Source organism: Microplitis demolitor, chromosome 10, assembly GCF_026212275.2.
Source record: "Microplitis demolitor isolate Queensland-Clemson2020A chromosome 10, iyMicDemo2.1a, whole genome shotgun sequence".
Taxonomy (NCBI): domain Eukaryota; kingdom Metazoa; phylum Arthropoda; class Insecta; order Hymenoptera; family Braconidae; genus Microplitis; species Microplitis demolitor.
In genome coordinates, this window is record NC_068554.1 from 4,369,411 (window position 1) to 4,389,216 (window position 19,806).

The following is a 19,806-nucleotide window of genomic DNA, read 5'->3' on the forward strand; positions in this document are numbered from 1 at the left end:
ATGATGAACAACGAATGGATTGCTGTGCAAACAATCCCCATCGCTAACAGTTAACTCTATTGATTAGCATTATTACTATTTTATAATAACCGACTTCTTGATTGGCTCTCTTCTTCATTCAAATCACCATTCAAACCATTTGTCTATTAACTTATAATAACATTCGCAGAAAAATAAAGTCCCTGAAATATTAAATTAACCCTTTTTTTTTTTTTTTTTTAAACAAACAATTTTTTAATTCAATATCGAGGTTTGTAAAGCTATCGGTGAGTGAATATCGGGGAGTAGCTGTGACGAGCATACGAATAAAAGGGAACTGAAATTGTTTGGACACCGACTTAGTTACGTCTGGATGAGTATTTTTATTAATAAAATTAAATTTATTATGATAATTTTGATAGGTTGTACAAACAAAAATTACTGTTATTAAAAATATTGAGTGGAAAATAAATTACTTACGTTAGTTTCAAATCCTTGGTTGTAATATCAGCGGATTCTTCTTTAGTTTCTTTTTTCATTTTCTTAGCAATCGGATCCTTGGTATCATTTTTGTTATTTTCCTTGTTAGCTTCTCTCGCATCTTTAGCGCTTGACGTCGACGAAGTCGTCAGTACACTGGTTGTCGAGGTCGTAGAACTCTGGACGGACGTGACGGTAGTTGTGACGATTGAGGGAGACTCACTCGTCGAGGAGGTGGTGCCAGTATTGCTGCTGCTGGTGGTGCTGGTAGTAGAGCTCGTTGTTGTTGGAAGTGACGAACTGACGGTTGTAGTGGAAGATGATGTACTTGTCGTGGTATTTGTTGACAAAGAACTCGAAGAGGTAGTCGTTGTCGTTGTTGATGTCGTCGAGGTTGTTGTCGACGTTGCCGCTGCATTTTGTGGGTTTTCTTGGGTCTTCTGTTGCTGCTCACGCTGCAGTCTTGTCGTTACACCTGTCGTTAATATATCTATTGTTCCAATGCTAGAATTACTATTGTTAACCTGCAATTAAATAGAATAAAATTTAATATAATTAAATAATTTTCATAATTACATACAGAAAAAAAAAGATTTCTTGGCGAAAGAAAAATTTTTAATAAATAAATTTATAATTATTAATATCGTACCTTATTGTTAGGATTATTTCGCGAACTACGAGTACGTTGTCGTGATTTACGCAACAATTGTTTATAATTTTCCGCTTTTTTAGTGAGGTAGTAATGATGCACACAGTCAGCAACAGATTTATGCTCAAGAGATTGAGCTATCATTCCAAAATTCTTGGGATGTTGAAGATATTTTTCTTTGAAAAGTTCATGTTCCTCAGGACTCCATACATTTATGAGCTTCCGTTCACTATGAAGTGCTTCAAGTTCTTCCGGTTGAAGCAGCCCATTACGATTTTGAAATGCTATTCTCCGCTGCTTCTTGTCCAGCAACAACGGCGGTATCACTGCATACGAACGCATCTTCTTATCCTCCATCTGCAAGTATCCATTTTCGAGCAAACATTAGTAATAATTGCTTACCGTTGTTAATAATGGTGTTAAATGATGCCCCTTATAAGTATAAATATAAATATATAATCGAGTTATCTAAAGATTTATACAATTTCGAGGTTCCCATAAATTAAAATTACAATACAATAAATTTAATTATTTATTTATAAAATATTTTTATAATAACGACTGTTATATTTTGTCCATAACAGATATAGAGATGATATTTTAGTGAAAAGAAGAATAGCACGTTACTAACCTGACGGGCAATAATGGCATTTTTAAACTCGGCTGATACTTCTTCCTGGGAAATCAGTAATAGGTAAAGAATCTTCCATGAAACATCCGTAAGTTAGAATAATTGTCAACAGAACTAAATAATAATCTATATAGTCAACTAAGAGAAAAATAAATAAAATCGCGATACTTGGTTTTAAATAACTAGAGAAACTACTGAAAGTTGCACTGACTTTTAATATTACTATTATTATTATTATTAATTATTAATTAATAAAATGCAATATTATTTATAAAATTGAAATCCATTTATGAATCCATTCATGAATAATATCCAACTCCATGAGATAATCCAGCTGTGCAGGGCTATCTTGTGTCTGATCCATCGACTAGTAGAAGACCAGTGGACAAAAAAAATCATTTTGTCCGGAGTCAAATAATTATTTTTACTTTTTTTTCATTTAATAACTTTTATTTTATTAATTTTAAACTAATTGCAGTTAACTAGCAACAAGTATTTAATCAATAAAAGCTTTTGCAATTAAAAGTTTACAATAATTTTGTGTTTAGTAAGCAAAAACTTCACACGGTGGATTAATTATTTAATATATATATATTTAAATGTATATAAAGTATTAAGCTGAGTTAATTAAAAGCCATTATAATTTTGTTAACAAGCTATTGCTTACACGAAAATATTTTTGCAAGCAATAATAATAATAATAGTAATAATAAAAAGCAGGAATTATTTAAACGAATTATTAAGCCAGTAATTATAGTGTTAGATGTAAGTAGTAAAAATAGTTGATAGTATTAAAGCAAATTGTTAGTAGGATAAAAGATATAAAGGAATAAAATAGTACCAGGGATCAGGATAAATAGGATAGAAGATACACATTGACGACATTATCGCGTAGAAGTTCAGTAACGTGCCTCTTTCTCTTCACTTCTCCCAATTAATCACCTTGAGATAGAAATATCTTTACAAATTTATTTATTTTTTTTTTTGCCTCGCTCATTAAACTCCAACTCGTATCGAACGGCGAGTATTTCTTCCCTCGTTAAATTTTTTTAAAAAATAATTTAATTTCGACTGTTAGAGTTGACAATTTAAAAAAATATGTAATAATCATGATGACATACCTCTTGCTCCTGAAGACCGTCCATTATTTCTTCAAGATCGGCTTCGCTTTTAATGCGCGCGCCAACCCTGTTGAACCTTTCTTTGTCTTCTCTCTGTTTACGCAGTTCAGGAAATACCTTTTCGAAAAACTCACGATTTTTAGTATCCCTTGATTTTTTTTTCTGTGTGCCCTCTATTCTGTCGATCTTGCGATGCCACTCTTGAACGAGAACGGCATAAGTCTGTGACTGCTGACGTTGAAGGGCTGCACGCTCGGTGTGTTCTTTTCGTAACCTCGCGACCAATCGTGCTTTCATGCACGATTGATGCTTTGTTTTATTATCCTGATAAATTTTAGTATCCGATGGCTGATTGTAAAGTGGCAGCGTTACTTCAGATCCTAATTTATCTAACAGTCGATGCGCCTCTTCCGCCTTTTTCTAAAATAATTATAAAAATATTTAATGGTAATTTAATAATTTAAAATTTTTTTTCCAAAGTAAACTTACCCTATTTTCAGCATAAATTTTTTGGGCCAATGACTGATGCTTTGGTTGCAACTGTTCTTCAACTGGTCGTTTGAGGCCACTGGTATCCAAGGGTTTGTTTGCAGCTTCTTCGAGTTCTTTCAATTTTTTTCTCAGCATCGAAATTTGAGTTTCTCTTTTAGCTATTTCACGATCAACTTTAGCTATCTGCTGGAGCAAATCGTCCTTGGTACTTCGAAACTGAACATCCTCTTGATTACTTGGCTCTGGTAACGTTGGTGATATTGCTTCCGTTTGTGGAGTATACGCACCTGCTGAAGGCTGCATTGGACAATAATATTATCATATATCAATTGTAAAAAAAATATATATAACAAGTAAATTAATGTATCGGCTAATGATGAACAGAATGTTATCACCAGTATCATCGCGTTGATAAAACAGAACTCAATGAAGGGTTGGTTTATACGAGAACCGATAAACCAGGGTTGAAGTTAAACTGAAATACCGACTGCCATTTACTCAGCACTCGGAGTATAAAATTCAAAAAGTTTTATAGTGCAAAAAATCTCAATTAAAAAAAAACTCATAAAATTAAAAAAAAAATTTTCATTTGAATAAATATGAACGTGAAGATCGAAACGTTTTTCGCGCAACGAAAATTAAAAAAATTTGATACTGAAATCAGCTAACGTCTAATAAATTTTGGATTTTAAAAAACGATAAATTTGAAAAATAGAAAAATTCAAAAATTGCACCTAGAGTTTTTTTAATTTATTACATGTGCATTTTTTTTTTTTTTTTTTTTTTAATTCATTTGTTGAAAAAAAATTCAAAAATTGTTAATTGTCTGCTAGCTTCATGACCATAAAAATTTATGTAATTCAACTGCTAAGGAATAGTTCCAGAAGTTGATCTAAGACTTTTGACTGACATACCAGGATCTATATGTGAAATATTCCAGTAGAATCTTACTTTCAATTTTTTTTTATCATTGCGTGAAAAACATTTCGAACTTAGGTACATGAATAAATAATGAAAAATTATATTGATTATAATTGGAATAGACGTAAACCCACCCGAGTATCTATCCTAAGTGGCTGAGGAAGCTGAATATGATCTTGTTTAATGCAAGTTTCAGCTGATGGAATAGTCTGACACAAAAGCTGAGACTGCGGCTGTCCTAGACGTATTTTTTTAAAAGGTGGAGCCTCTTGGAGTGACGCCATTTCAACAGCTTTGTTGGTGTACTGGTCAGCTGATTGCTGCATGGGCATCAAATTCCGTGGATTATTATTCCTCGTACTGATCATATACTCGGGACCAGGAGTCAGCTGAGTTGTTGGATTCCCCGAGGCAGGTGGAAGCAGAGATATTCGTGGGCGATCACCCCGACTGTTGAGGGCGTACTCATTCCCTCCGACACCGACACCCCCAACCCCAACCTGGGACACTGGACTGCTGCTCACGCTTATTGCCACCCTCTCAGATACCTACAGATGAATAAAAAAATACATTATACTCGAATTACTTCTGCTGTCTGTTATTTTATTACTAACTGGAAATATATTTTTTTCTTTACTGCTTAAATTTTTTTTATTTTTTTCGTCGCTCCATTATTTTAATCAGACATCCAGGGAACAACGAGCAGGAGGAGTCGCGAATAACGATCAAACGGTAGTAATAATCGGCAAAACAAGACATACCAGACTATATTCTCAACTTGTCCTTATCACGCGACCGTCAAATTATTTCGTCCGATTTTTTTTTTTTTTTTTTTTTTTTTTTTTTTTTTTTTTTTAGTTTATTTTTTCAATAACAGAATTCGCTTTGAAAGACAAGTACTATAATGATAAACCCATATAATTGAACGTTACTTTCGTGTGAATTGTGAACTGGAATTTCGTTAATCACGCGATAGGTCTTCATTAGGGGGACCCAAAATGTTTTAAAAACCCTCGCCAAAACCAGTTCGATGAACAATTTTTAGGGGTCGCTGGAGAAATTCGGGAATCCCAAAAATTATTAAATTCGAAGTTTCTTTTTTAAATTTTTCTTTCTCGGCAGAAATATTTTCTGTGTAAAATCAATGGCATGCTGAAAATTTTAGCTAAAAATATAGATTTTTAAACATCGCTCAAGAATTTTGAATATTAACCCATAATAGGTAGCAATACTTTGAATTAATTTTTATATTTTTTTGTAACTCAAATATTATAATTTCGCTAAAATACAACTTTTGCATAACCAAAAATATACTGGAGTCTTAAACAATAAAATTGAATAAGATTTGAATAACAAAAAAAAACCTAAAAATTGAATTAAAAAATAAAAAGTATGTAAATAACTCATTGTTTCTATGTCTCGGGTTGTATTTTTATTCGTTATGATATAAATTGATGGTGGAAAAATTGAGATGCTTTAATATTAATATTAGAGGATCGCTCGAAAACGTCCAAAAGCCAGCACTCGGAAACATTCAAAATTCTTGAGCGACGTTTAATTATTTAAATTTTGTACTAAAATTTTCATCATATTTATTATTTTACAGGTTTAAACTATTGCTGCCACAAGAAAAAAATTAGAAAAAAAAATCCGAATTTCAATCATTTTTTGAATTTTCAAAATTTGTGAGCGACCTCTTAAAAATTGTTTATCGGGCTGATTTTCGTAGAATCCTCAAAATATGTTAAATCTCAAAATTTTCATATAAGACTCGAAAACAAAAAAAAGTCGGTTTTTTGGATCACCCTGGTCTTCATATTACATTTTTTTTTTTTTTTTTTTTAACTACTCATGGACTGTAATAAGACCCAGGAGACTGGGACCAGAGGAATGGCAAAAATGATTTTAAAAACTCGAGACAAAATACCATCAATTAGATGTCCCTTCGCCCTTTAATTTAAAACTTTTTTTCTCTAGCAAAATCTACGATCTATATATTTAGTAACTCAAGACATAACGGGATAACATGTAAATAGTCTCGATAAAAAAACATGTTTGACCGGATTTATATTTTTTTAAATTTTATTTTCGGATATAAAATAAAGTTGGATGCATCGATGTGGATTCCTGAAGGGTAAGAGTTTGCGCGATTCTAAAACCGCTAGCACGATCAATGGAGGGGAGAGGAAGCCACAACAACAATGTGACCAAGTGGAGCGAGTTGAGTGTACATTATATGAGGGATAGGATGGATAGCCGCACAAGAAAATACAACTTTCACTTGTAGTCAACCACCCACGCAAATGTTATACCCGTTTTTTTTTATCCAAAGTTATTTCTGTGTCTATGAACATTAACTTGGTCTTACGCACAATTGTCGCAACGATTTTAATTTTTTTCTACGTCTCGCGGTCATTCAAGTACATTCCCCTTAATTTTAAAACAAGAAATATCTCAAGTATTTTAATTACTATCTATAATATACAGTATATAAAATTTTCCTTCTTTTTTTCATAAACGACAAAATAAAATATTCGATCAATAATTACGAACATTACAATTTAATGGCGAAAAAATTAACATAGAGTTACCATTAAATTTGATTAATAATGACATGAAGAATAAATGATATTGATTAATTTATCTCCCAGACAGTATTTTAAAATAAATTTCAATTAAATAAAATTTAAAGTTTATAAATAATTTATAGAAAAAAAATAAATTAAGGTAATTAAAAGTATCATTTAATAAGATCATTAGCGGTGGTGGATAATGGGCCGGGTAGTAAATTCATACATACGTTGGATGTCGTATTTCTGTAGGGATCTCTGGTGTAGGCCGCAGCTCCCGGTGGAGGTGGCGTTTGATTGACGGGAGCCGACGGTGCCGGTGGCGGTGGTGGTGGTGGATAAGGGTGGACATATCGAAGTGTATTGGGCACTGGCACGGTGACGTAATTACTGCCGGCAGAACCGGTGACTACTCCTGTTACACCAGAAACACTTCCGCTACCCGGTGGACCCACAGTCACTCCAGACGACGGCGTATTTGTAGTACCCTGGCCTCCGTAACCACCAACGCCTACTGTTCGGGGTGACACTGGACTGCTGCTCTTGATGTTTATGTAATTTTGGGTAGGCCTGTAACAATTATTTAATGATTAGTCATATGTTGTATCACCAACCTGACCCATCCTTAACTATTTTAAATAATTAATTATTTACGGGGAATTTATATAATAGGTGACCAACTTTCATTCATTCTGTCAGTCAATGATATTCTGGTAGCGTTTACTGGATATATATATATGTATATATGTATGTATTTTGTCCTAGTGCAGTGTTTTTTTACGTGTTGTCAGGTGCGTGAGCTTTATACTCTTATACTCTAAAGGTCACACCACGCCCCGAATATTTTTCGTGTTAAAGCGACAATAGTACTGTTAGTTTTGTCGAAAAATAAATTAAAATTAACTATCATCAGCACGGATGATGTTAATTAGACACATGCAAAGCACCTGTGATTAGAAAGTTAAATATATATTATATATATTTGCGCAAAGGTCATTGATCCGCAGAACAATGTAGTCGTTAATTTTGGAGGCTGATATGCTTCAGGAAATTTCATTTTTTATTTATATAAACCGTCAATTATCTTTGGCTACAAACGTCGTCTGCATTATTGTCTACAAATTTATCCGCTGAGAATGACGGGACGTATATTTTATTATTCAAGTCTTCATTAGTATTTAATTTAATTTAAATTGTCAGTAATTGAGTTGAGGAAAAAAATTTTAGATCGATTATTTTTTAAATATTAACCCGTTGAATTTGTAAAATTTTTAAATCAATGTAATATCGTGGATCATATAGATATTATTAATAATAATAATAATAAACTATAAAAAATTGGGAGTAAATTCGGAGTAAAGAAAAGTCACTCCGTACTTGAACTAAATAAGGAGTTAATTTTTTCAGCGAAGTGACGTAGATTTGAGTTCAAACCGCATTTACTCCGAATCAGAAAGTTATTTTTAAAATAAACTCCCTTTAGAAGTGAATTTCACTCCGAACTGGAGTTTAAATATTACAATAAGTTCCCCTTCAGAGTAAATTTCACTTCGAGAAGATTAAATAAATAAATAGTCACTCGCTCTACATTAACTCCAAATGTAATCCACGTTACTCCAAAATTTTTTTTACATTGTAATAATAATACCCTAGAAAAATTGGGAGTAAATTCGGAGTAGCTACGAATGTTATTTAAATTCAAATTTGCTCCGTCACTCAGAATTCTAGAGTAAAAAAAAAAATTACTCCGAATACGTACTAAATAAGGAGTTTGTTTTTTTAGCAAAGTGATTTCGGAGCAACCTGGGTTTTATTTCAATCCACATTCACTCCTAATTTAAATTTTTATTTCAAAATTCACTCCCTCTAGGGATGAATTTCACTTCGAATCGAAGTAAATTTCCCCTCAAGATTAAATAAATAAATAGTCACCCGCTCGACATTTAGTCCAAATGTAATCCACGTTACTCCAAAATTTTTTTACAGCGTAATAATAATAATAATAATAATATATAAAAGTTTTATTTGATTATTATGAATTGTAAGAGTTAAGAAACAAGCTTATTACCAACTCGCACGTAATGCTAACATTTAGCGATCCAAAGTTTCATTAACGTGTAAGTCATACAGTATCCAAGTTTGGTATTAACAAGTATGCACATTAGGTATCGATTGAATAGAGGCTCATCATATATTTCATCATCAATACCAACGCAAGTCAATACAACAGTAACACTCTAAAATAATTTTCTGATTATAATGTGAGAGTTTAATGATAGACAGAGTAGCTTATTATTAATACATATATGTGTACATTGATTCCATATTTAAATGACCTGTCGACCCGGGCAACGAAAGCCGATAAAATTATTTCAAAATTTAATGCAAATTGATTAGATAGGTGCGCTAGCTGAAAACATTTATGGATTGCTGCTGCTCTTTCATATAAATGGAATGTTTATATTGAGCTAAAAAAAAAAAAAAAAATACTTGACGTATTATTTTTCCATTTGCTCCATTTTGATTTTTAAAATTTTCTGTGATATTGCAGTGAGTCAGAAAGGAATATATAGGATGGAGATGGATTATTATTGAAGCTTGTGCTGAAAAGCATATTCTGGGGCTTTGTTTTTTCTGGATACATTAAAAAAAGTAAAAAATGTATATATATATATATATATATATATATATATTGCGGTAGTAACCGAATGAAAGAAATAATGAAAGAGAATGGGAGAAAAGCGGCAGAGTGAGGGAGTGAGTGGGGAAAGGAGAGCAGAAGAAAGCAAAATAAAACCGGGGTTTCGAGGCATTCGAAATTAGATCTTTAGTGTTTAGTTGGATGCGGGGAATCGACGAAGCCACCGCGTGGGAAGTTGGGAAAAAGCAAAAACCAGAAATGACCCAGCATTATATCCGAGAACCGAGACCGAGTAAAGCATCAGTAGAATGGAGCTCGTCGTCGATGGATACAGCTGGGTAACAGCCAATCAGGGACTCTGGAGGGGACGAGGATGCGCGTAGGAATCTAATAACTCAGTAACGTCGATTGGTCGACAGTAACACAACATGGCAGCCGGTGCGCGCGCATATGCGTCAAAAAGTAGCGCCAGTTTTGAGGCACGTGGCCAAGATGACTGCGCGAGCGCTAAATCTAAAAGCATCCCCGTTAGACGAGCATCCAACGTTGCCGGATCACATCCTGGTGCTGCGTTGCCCTCGCCCTGTCCCTGAGCATACTAACAGAGCATCAGACGTGGATCTTGTTCATGAATCCTACAACCAACGTCACATATGGAGTTGCCGATAGCTTACTTTATTGCATTTCTCTAAACCGCTCAACTCTACATCTTGCGTATCATTTTTTTTTCTACTCCTTTTTAATGACTTTTTTGTCATTAATTTATTTACGTATAAATTCCTTGCATATTGTCGTTAAATTTAATTAGATATAAAAAATTCAGAGCTTAATTAAAAAATATGAATAATGAAGGAACATTTAATGCGTAGATTATATCTCGTCAAGGATTTCTTTTTTTTTGGTATCACTTTATATATACATTAGTATTATAATATATGTATGCATATAAAAATATATGTAGGTAATATTGTAGTCTACAGCATTGATAGCACCTGCTTTTTCCGCGCTTATGGTTAACGGTGGTTGTTTTTTTTTTTTTTTTTTTTTTTTTTTACAGAGAATGTGATTGAAGAGCCCGCACCTGTGATACGAACGACAATCGATAATCAGAAGCCCGTCTTGAAAACCCATGATGGGTATCCGGGAAATTCCACGAATAAAGGTCGATGTACCGATCACGAAATCCACGAATGATGGATTATAAGTCGCAACGTTGCCATACAATTTTACTTTATTGCTCACTCGTTATAATTCCTCTCAGTCTTATCTTTTTCTTATCCCTGTATATCCGTACTTTAAATACCAATTACCAAACTTTATTCGCTATCGTTAAATTATTTAAGTTATAAAAAATATAATTCAGCTCGGTTTTCACGAGTAAGTTTTATGTCTATGTCGTAGTCTCCGATGACGTAACGGTCGGTGACCCCCTCTATCTGGTTCGCAAAAATATCCTATCCCGCTTACTCGGCATGTCTATCCACTGTCATGCCAGACCGACCCTTGACTTATATACATTACATATACGCACATATATACATATATATTTAATTATTTATCCACGGCGAATTACAGCCAGAGACAGCGGATAGAACGCGAAAAAAAGTTCAGCTATCGAGAAAAAAATAAGACGCAAAGCGGATTCATTAATAAACGGAAAAAAGAAATTTTTACTGAAATAGGGCAAGGGGCAAAATGGGGTACTTAAGGAAATATTTTTTCGAGGACTCAAAGACGTAAAATCTCTTTTTTTTATGATATTCAAAAGAAAAAGAAGAAATTTTCAGTTGCCAAAAAAAAATTATTTGATTTCTGTGGGCAGAATGGGGAATCCTTTAAAAAAGTGAAAAAAAAGTGGATATTAAATAGATTTGATTGAATTAAATTTTTTTGTAAGTAATTGGATCCAAAAAAAAAAAAAATTTGAATATTTCAATATTCGTGTCCATACTTTATAATAATAATTTAGTTTGTAGGAAATAGGACTAGAATTAACAGTAATTAATTTAAAGTCAAACTTTTGCAACAAGAATGAGTCGGATTATGGAAATAACTTTAATATATAAAATCTTTCTTCATAGCTTCTATGTGTTAAACAATTGAATTATTAAAGAAGGTATACAATCTAACCTAATTTATGTCAGTATTACAATTGTTATTTGATTGTTTATAAATTATTATCGGTTTTGATTTTAGTTGCTGAGAAAATCACAAATAAATTACGAAACGTTCAATTTATTTACAGTAATTCGTTTATTTACTAAGAGATTAATTATTATTCAGGAATTTTAAGTTTTTATCATAAAATAAAAGTCATAAATAGTTTTCAACTGACACTCGATTTTTGAAAAAGTTTAACAAAAATAATTTTGGAATGTTTGAAAAACTTTGAAAACAAAAATGTTTTTTTTTATAAAATTTTAGGGGTGTCCCATTTTCCCCTCGCTCCCTATTTTTGATTCAAGAAAATTTTTGTAAAAACCTCAATTTTTTCGAATAAAGTATAAATCTGACCAAGAAAAATTTTCTTGACTCAAAAAAATCTTGACTTGATTTCCGTAAACGATTTTTTTGACTCAAGGTAATTTTTTTCCGTAGAAGTTCCAAAATAAAAATACAGTATACATATTAAAAAATAATAATTCTTGTATTAAAACAAAGGAAACGAAAATAAAACGTCAAATTTATATATAGCTTGAGTTTTCACGTACATAATAATGGTGATTGATGATTCGTCAGTTGAGGATTGACGGAAAAACAATATAAATAGATAAAAGAATGGTATGGAGATATGAATAGGAAGAGGGATCAATAACAACGACATTATTCTGATGTATATGCATTATATATACATATGATGACGACGTCGACGACAATTATTACTTGCACTACTACTACTACTTGGTTACTGTTGAGACACAAAGGCCGTGAAATATAAAAATACATACGCATGAGGTGCAGAAAAAGAACAACTTAAATCATGTTCACAAGTCATCAGTTTTTATCCCGCGTTTTTTGAAAGGTTGGCTTACTAAAACTCGCGGAATAATATTTTTAAATCTATTCCAAGTGGTACCGTTAGATGAGATACTTGTATCTATTATTCTTTTTTTATTTTTTTACCAAATACTGAAAAGCTGATACAGTTATATGGGTTTAAAAAATTTAAATATTGGAGTATTAGAATTTTAAAAACTGTCCTTGGTAATAAAAATTATTAAGTTTAATAAAATAAAATAATATTATAAAAAAGTCTAGTCACGCTTCATTAGTATGGAGCGATACTCCTTTTGTTAAACTGTGCCATTGGTTACATTATTATTTTTATTGGTATTGGTATTGGTTGGATTTTGTTGATGTCTCAAGTCTCAAGTGTGGCACTGGGTTTAGAAATAAATTGTTTAGAAAGTAATATCTGTAGTATGGTAATTAATGAAAAAATTAATTAAAATAATGATAATAATAATTAGGACCGCAAATCAATGAGAAATTAGCATCGGAAAAATGATAATTGTTATTGATTATGATAAATATTTATGGAAATAATAAATTAAATAATTAATAAATAGTTTTCGGATTTTTTTTCAACAAATTAATAAAAAAAAATGCAAGTGTAGAAAATTTAAAAATCTATAGGTACAATTTTTTAAAATATTTTTTTTTTTAATTCATCATTTTTAAAAATAAAAAAATTGTAAGACAGCTAACTCCAGTCTCTCATAATTCTTGGATTATTTTTTTAAAATGATAAATTATAAAAAAAAAATATTTGAAAAAATTGCACTTATAGTTTTTAAAATTTTTTACATGTGCATTTTTTTAGATTTTATTTTTTTGCCATTTTTTGAGAAAAAAAACTCTGAAAAATATTAACTGTCTGTCAACTTTATGAACATGTGTGAATGTAGCAGACATCAGACAACTTTAAAATTATCAATCAATAGAGTAAATTATTAATAAAATAAAATTAAAAAAAATGCGTATTTGAAAAATTTAAAAATTAATAAGTGCATTTTTTATAAATATTATTTTTTAAAATTATTTATACATTTAAATTTGTTTAATATCTGCTACATTTACACTCATCTCCAGTCTAATAATTTTTTGATTTTATTTTAAAACAATAAATTATAAAAAATCTAATATTTGAAAAAATGACACCTATAGTTTTTTAAATTTTCTACATGCGCATATTTTTGAATTTCATTTTTTTGACATAGATTTAAAAAAAAAAACTCCAAAAATTATTCACTGTTCGTTAACTTCAGTCATTAATAAATAATATTTTTAAAAATCGGGATGTAGTATGCGTAAAATAAAACTCACTTCATTAGATAAATTTATATACATATACTCCGATAGACGATTGAATAATATACCAAAAGTGAAACACATTTAGTAAAACTTGCTCATAAAATAAAATACTGGGCGGTATTTTAACACTAGACTTAGCTACGTAAATATTCCAATACTTGGTACAACAACAATAATTATGATAATATTTTGGGGTCACTATTAAAACGCACGTGAGGTTAAAGAACGTGTACATTGACGTTAAAGGTTAGAATCGACAGGTAGCTTTCAGCTAGCAATAAAGTCATGGCACATGCGCGACTCTTTGGTTACATCTATCTTTCCGCCCCCGCACCCTTCGTATAAAGTGTATTGTGAAATACACAACTACTCAGCATACATATGAGAAACATCGACCTCGAGTACTAGTATATTTATTTTAAATACTCCATCCTACATATGCATAATTTTTAAAAATATTCAAAGAATTCGCTATTTACTCAAACGAGCTATAAATAAAATTTTATTCATTGACAAACATTCAATGAATTTAAATCCCAAGAAATATTTTACTAATCTATGCTTGGGATTTTAATTTATGAATTATTGTTTATTGAGAATGCAATCGGATAGTGAATGAACCAGAGGGTCATCCATAAATGACTTTTTGTCCACTCTAACTTTAAGTACTGAGTGTGAATAAAAAGAGAGAAAGAAAATTAAAGACTGAGTTGAGGGTCAGAATATACGTTGTAACTTCACATATGTATGTAAGCAACCTCTCTAATGACGATACTACATGCTGTGAAAGTATAAATGTGGCAACGTTGTCGTCTGGATCTGGATATTACACATTTTACTTGTACTGCTAAGCCAAAATAAATTTTACTGAGCAAAAAAGTTTAAAAATTTTATTATTATTTTCTCGAACTAACGGTACATGGTATAGAATTTACTGGAATTTTGTGTGAACCGTCTGGTATTCAATAAAAAAAAATAATAATAATAGTATAGTTCAGGTATAAAAATTGTTTGTACCTGGGGAAGTATCTTTATTTTGAAATATAAGTAAATTCATAGATATATAAATAAATATAGTAGGGGGAAATAGTTTATCTACTGAAGCATTTGAAGGCTTCCAAAAACCGGAGGTAAGTCCGTGGCCATGACCATAATCTCGATATTTCACAAACCCGGTCATCGACTATTTAATTTTAAATATGTATTCTGTTAAATTAAAAGTTTAATTATGTAATTTTAAGTTTTTTTTTTATTACAATTACTATTATTATTTTTTTTTTTTTACTGATATTGAGTAAGAGTACTTGAAAGTACTCAGGAAAGTACGGAAGGTAAATTTAACCGAGGTTGGAAAACGAGTAGCGAGCTAACGAAAATCTAGTTCAATTAACAAGATTGATTTCTCACAAGTGCTTTTCTTTTATATATGTATATAAATGTGTATATATTTATATATAATATGTATATAGAAGGTGAAGACGATAAAGTTATATCGGTAGTTGAACCAAACAAAACTGTAATTCAAGGCTTTCGTAACGTACTGTAGTATAATAATAAACATTAAGGTAAAAAAAGCGAGACGGAGATATTAATTTAAAGTGACGCAATTCAGTCGCAGGAAATCCTAACGAGCAAACGGAAAACTGAAGCAATCGCGCTGCGGAAGTCTAACAGAAGACATTGTTTTATTTTTATTTGCGTATAATTTAAATTATAAATTATAAATATATAAATTTACCGGTGCAGTTGTACAGGAGTTGATCTCGCAGGTAGATGTTGATTGTGAGAAGGCGGTGGCGGCTGGCCCTGATGAGTCTGAGCCTGAATTCGAGTCGGGGTTGCCGCACCGCCAACTAGCGAGTGTCCATGACCCCCGTGAGGATGAGGGTGATGATGATGATGCAAATCTCCGCCAACTGGGCCTCCCACCCCTAGTCCACTCACTACCTGGACTTGCTTGCCCACTGTCTCCATCACCCCTGGCGCATTATGTGCTGCAATATAAAAACAAATATAAATACTTTACTATAAATTATAATTTAAATAATTAAATATGTTCCGTTAATTAAAGTTATTAAAAATAAACCGTCTGGTATATATCTAACCCAGATTTTATTTAGCTTGTTCCAAGTCGCTGGACATCATATCACGTCAACCTCTTATGTGGCGTGCAGACTCTTTACTCGAACAGATCTATGAAACGATTGCCCGATGTAGGTTAATGACAACCTGGATCTTGCTTTAGACGTGATACTTAATATTATTATTATTTATTTATTTATTTATTTATTTATTTGTTTACAAGTAATTTGAATTTTTATTTCAATAAGACGCCTTGTCATGCTGGTCGTTGGTTCCCGATATCTACATATTAAGGACATTCTCAGGTAGTGCCCTCACCTTTTTCAAATTTTTAATGACTTTCTACTACCATAAGTGCAACAAATATTATCAATTAATTTAAAAAAAATTAAAGGATTAATTGAAAAAAGGACTATTCCGCTGAGATGTAGTTAAAAAAAAATGACGCAGTTAATATCAATTGAGAGCTAAATGAAATTTTAATAATAAATTTTAGTAAAATCTTTATGTTAATTTTAAATTTATCGGATGCCTGCTACATTTTCAATCAAGGTTTTAATTAATCATTCAAATTTTAATAAAGTTATGACACTTTGAAAATCATTGCACATTTTTAAAAAGTGTGGGGGGGGAGGAATTTATCTGAGAATGCTCTTAGTTTAAAAAAAATTATGATTAATTAAAGAAAGGATAAATTTACTGAGATATAGAATTTAAAAAAGAATTAATTAGGAGCAAAACAAAATTTTTTGAATAAATTTCAACTTTCAAATTTTGAAAATTTGAATTATAAAATTGAAGATTTTACTGAAATTTATTTTCCGAATTTCGTTTAACTCTGAATTGACATCAACTAAGTAATTTTTTAAAAATCTATATTTCAAAATTGTCCTTTTTTCAATTAATTAATAAAATTTTGATACGCTTATGAAAATTGAAAGTCATTGAAAATTTTTACAATGTGGGAGGGGGGGCACTGTCTGAGAATGCCCTTAATTTAAATTTATTATAATTACTTTTACTAATTGTAATAGTACGTTGTCACATGGGAAAATGTATAACAAAAATATACAATAAATATACTGACAACGTACCTAAAAAAAAATCAGTGAATCAATTTATATGACTGTACAATGTATTGAATAATTTAATGTCACTTCCGCCAATGCTAACAGCCTATAGATATAAAAAGTGTATTGTAACTGTAAGTGACTTTAACTATAACTATAACTAGATTTTCAGGTGACTGGCAGGAAAAATATAAAATTATTTAAATACTCATAAAGATTATATATTTTAATCATTATAGTTGTAAATAAAAATATTTTGTTTACTATCGCGTTGTTGTCATTGGGTATGTAATTAATAAAATAATCAGGTATCAAAATAAATTAAATAATGTGTAAAATATTTTTTTCAAGAGATAATATCACAAATACTACTGAGACAGGAAATGTCAATTAATATAGTCTGATATTAATTGAAATATTTATGAAAAAATAAAAACAAAATTTTTTATTGTTATGTTTGATTTGGATTCATTGATAAAACCTTCTATTAATAATTGTAATTGATAATAATAATAATAATAATAATAATAATAAAATAATAAAAATAGAGCAGATAAATTTCCCTTAAGCGGATAGGGCTTTAAAGCTGAACTAACTAAATCCCTTTTAACTTTCATTCCCTTTCCCTTTACTTTCACTTTTACTTTATATTTAATTTATATGCAATGTATAACTTAGTTTTATAATTTATCTACAATAATAAAAAAAATATTTTTATTTTTTTTATAAAATAGTAATTGATATTTTTTAAGAAAGTTTTTTTTTGGTAAACTCATACGTCATTGCAGTAATAAAGTTTATAAAAAAAAAAAAATAAAAGAATTTGGAGATAAGAGAATTTAAAAATAATTAAAAAAAAATTATTTTATACTTGATATTAAATTGTAATTAATTTTCAGATAAAAATATAAGGTACAGTCGAGTCGCGTTATAAGTCCTCTTAGTGTCTCTTATATTAACGCGAGTCTGGTTAAAGAAAAAGAAAACAAGCTGGACTTATAACGCGACTCAACTGTAATTATATAGAAGTGAGGCTGCTTACGTTTTTTAAAGATAAAGATAAAAGTATTTTAGATACATACTTAATTTTGGTGCCATTTTTTCATTCAAAAAGTTTGGTTTGGTTTTTTTTTTGTTTCTTTTACCGAAAATTTTATGTTTCTGTTTTTCAAGGATTTTTCTATCAAAAATGTATCTGAAGATCAGAACTTTTTGCGTAGAACAGAAATAATAAATAAAATTGAAAAGTAAAAAATCTACTGGATCTGGCCGGAAAGTTCCGAAAGCCAAAATCCGAAAGTTGCAGCCATCCCTAATTATTTTGTGACCTCTGAACAGTAAAATTACATGAATTTTGTTATTTTCATTGCGCGAAAAACGTTAAGATCTTCAGATAAATTTTCAAAATTTTTTTCTAGCCTGTTATTGTATTTTTTTCATAAAGTAGATTAAAAACTAAAGAAAATGACCCAAGGACCATTTCAATATCTTAATTGTGGCGGATTTCAGAAAATAGAAAAGTAATTTCTATCGAAAAATCTTTGAAAAACTGCAACAATATGAAACTTTCGATAAAAAAGTTAAAAAAAAAAAATATGTTATTTAAATTTTTCAGATAGATTTTTACACCCACTCATAAATTCGCGAAAAAACTAAAAAAATGGTACCAAAACCAAGTACATAATTCAAATACTTTTTTTTATCGCAAAAAACATAGGCCTCACCTATATAACTACCTACTCTAATTTATTTCATAGATAACTTATATTTATTTTGGGAGATCTGGAAGTAAGTCTACAAATATGATAATTTCTAAGCATTGATAAATTATTTAATCCGTAATCTTAATTTAAATCAAACAACGATAGCTGTTAGTTAGAGCCAAGTAGTAAAATTGCGGTAAATTCAGATGTTAAATAAACAACAAATAAAATGTAGGATTAATTTAAATTTAAAATAAAATTAAAGTGTTATAAATATACAAATATATATATATATATATACGTATATGGGGAGGCTTAGTAAAACTTACCAGTAATGACATCACCCACAGCAGAAAAAATGATAATATCCTTGTTCGAGTGGTCTCAAGTCACGAGGACGCGGCTGGTGCTGCCGCTGCTGCAGCGATGACACTGAACGCGCACAAGGACGCACTTTTAAAAGTAACGCTCGAATACACGCGCCCGTGCATCCAGCCGATTATTTACAAACTTTGTAAGCCCGTGTGTCAATAACAATAACAAAACTAAATCAATAAATAAATTTATTATTTACTTGATCAATTAATTAATTAATTAATTAATTAAATGTAAGAGAATAACTCCCACTTTTTTCACTCTCAACACTTTCTACCACAAATATTCACACTATTATCCCTTTCTACTCCATTCGGTACACTAATTTCTTCTAACTTGTTAATATCACGTCACCAAATTTTAATTTTTTAAATTAATTTTAATATTAGTATTAATAGTAATAATGATAATAATAATATATTTTATTTATATCCTTACTAATTAGCTTCTGAATATTAAACTTTTGCACTTTACTATTTTTAAATTTTTCACGTTGATTTATACACAAGCGCAGATGATAAATTCAACAAATATAATTCTCTTTCGTGTATTATTTGTTGATCGGATGTGTCGTTGCACTTGTTCTTGTCCTCGTCCACCAAAGGTATTACTCTGTAAAGTACAAAATATTATAATTATACTTAACAGTTTCAAATTTAAAAGAAAAAATAATAATAAGACGTGACGCGGAGGATGTAATTGGGGTAGTACTGAAAGCCAGTGACTTATTCAAATAAATATATGTGGCTAATACAGTACACATAGGAAAGTTGTTACA

The 19,806-nt window shown here is 30.5% G+C and overlaps 1 protein-coding gene across 10 annotated transcripts in view; it reads right to left on the bottom strand.

The window, feature by feature from the left end:
- Positions 1–19,806, bottom strand: part of LOC103580284 (uncharacterized) — a 64,484-nt gene that overhangs the window by 20,633 nt on the left and 24,045 nt on the right. For 8 of the 10 annotated variants that reach the window (XM_053742302.1, XM_008561984.2, XM_053742303.1 and 5 more), the window contains 9 exons: positions 18,983–19,640; positions 15,537–15,792; positions 7,074–7,413; positions 4,408–4,821; positions 3,350–3,649; positions 2,861–3,280; positions 1,740–1,784; positions 1,109–1,465; positions 460–983 (listed from right to left, as the gene is read on the bottom strand). In XM_053742302.1, coding sequence (XP_053598277.1) covers positions 460–983; positions 1,109–1,465; positions 1,740–1,784; positions 2,861–3,280; positions 3,350–3,649; positions 4,408–4,821; positions 7,074–7,413; positions 15,537–15,772 — 2,636 coding nt within the window. In that variant the 5' untranslated portion in view covers positions 15,773–15,792; positions 18,983–19,640. Of the gene's footprint in view, positions 1–459; positions 984–1,108; positions 1,466–1,739; positions 1,785–2,860; positions 3,281–3,349; positions 3,650–4,407; positions 4,822–7,073; positions 7,414–13,810; positions 14,051–15,536; positions 15,793–18,982; positions 19,641–19,806 lie in introns of those variants that run through there. The other 2 variants (XM_053742304.1, XM_008561986.3) reach the window with 2 other exon arrangements.